Source organism: Puntigrus tetrazona, chromosome 16 (genome assembly GCF_018831695.1).
Source record: "Puntigrus tetrazona isolate hp1 chromosome 16, ASM1883169v1, whole genome shotgun sequence".
NCBI classification, from domain to species: Eukaryota; Metazoa; Chordata; class Actinopteri; order Cypriniformes; family Cyprinidae; genus Puntigrus; species Puntigrus tetrazona.
This window is the reverse complement of record NC_056714.1, coordinates 26,487,726-26,488,351: the sequence shown is the minus strand read 5'-3', so window position 1 is coordinate 26,488,351 and position 626 is coordinate 26,487,726. Positions and strand designations below refer to the sequence as shown.

Here is a 626-nt window from a genome sequence, read left to right as displayed (position 1 = left end):
TATGTGTGTGTGTATATGTGTGTGTGTGTGTGTTTGTGTGTGTGTATATGTGTGTGTGTATATGTGTGTGTGTGTGTGTGCGGGTGTTCACGGTGCGGCTCCGCTCTCTGTTGCAGTGGCACGAGCTGGAGCTGGGGCTGGGCTTCGGCCGGCAGCAGTATTCTGGCTGAGTTCGGGACGCTGCACCTGGAGTTCCTTCATCTCTCAGAACTCTCCGGAAACCCCTCGTTCACTGAGAAGGTGAGAGTCCTCTGTGTCCTGAAGACTCTGAGAGGACGTGAAACGGGCTGTGAATGAACCGCGTGGTTTGGGTTTGTCTTTAGGTGATGAACATCCGAAAGCTGCTGAACAAAATCGAGAAGCCTCACGGTCTGTATCCCAACTTCCTGAGTCCCGTCAGCGGCAACTGGGTCCAGCGTAAGTCCCACACTTCCACACTACGTTATAAGATTTATTATAATTATGTCATTTTAAATATTTTTACTGTAAATGCATATTAAGTGGAATAAGTAGTGTTATATTTACATTTAAATTTATCAAAGTTTTGTCAGCATAATATTTAATTTTTAAATTATTAAAGAGTTTACAATAGTATTACAATAATATAATAACAGTATAATTAATAT

The 626-nt window shown here is 42.3% G+C and overlaps 2 protein-coding genes across 3 annotated transcripts in view; one reads left to right on the top strand and one right to left on the bottom strand.

The window, feature by feature from the left end:
- The window catches only part of LOC122360976 (mannosyl-oligosaccharide 1,2-alpha-mannosidase IA-like), a 289,954-nt gene that overhangs the window by 190,555 nt on the left and 98,773 nt on the right, over positions 1-626 (bottom strand). The gene's annotated exons all lie outside the window — the stretch shown is intronic.
- The window catches only part of LOC122360302 (mannosyl-oligosaccharide 1,2-alpha-mannosidase IA-like), a 27,535-nt gene that overhangs the window by 18,701 nt on the left and 8,208 nt on the right, over positions 1-626 (top strand). The window contains exons 6-7 of the mRNA XM_043260794.1: positions 117-240; positions 324-417. Coding sequence (XP_043116729.1) covers positions 117-240; positions 324-417 — 218 coding nt within the window. The remainder of the gene's footprint in view (positions 1-116; positions 241-323; positions 418-626) is intronic.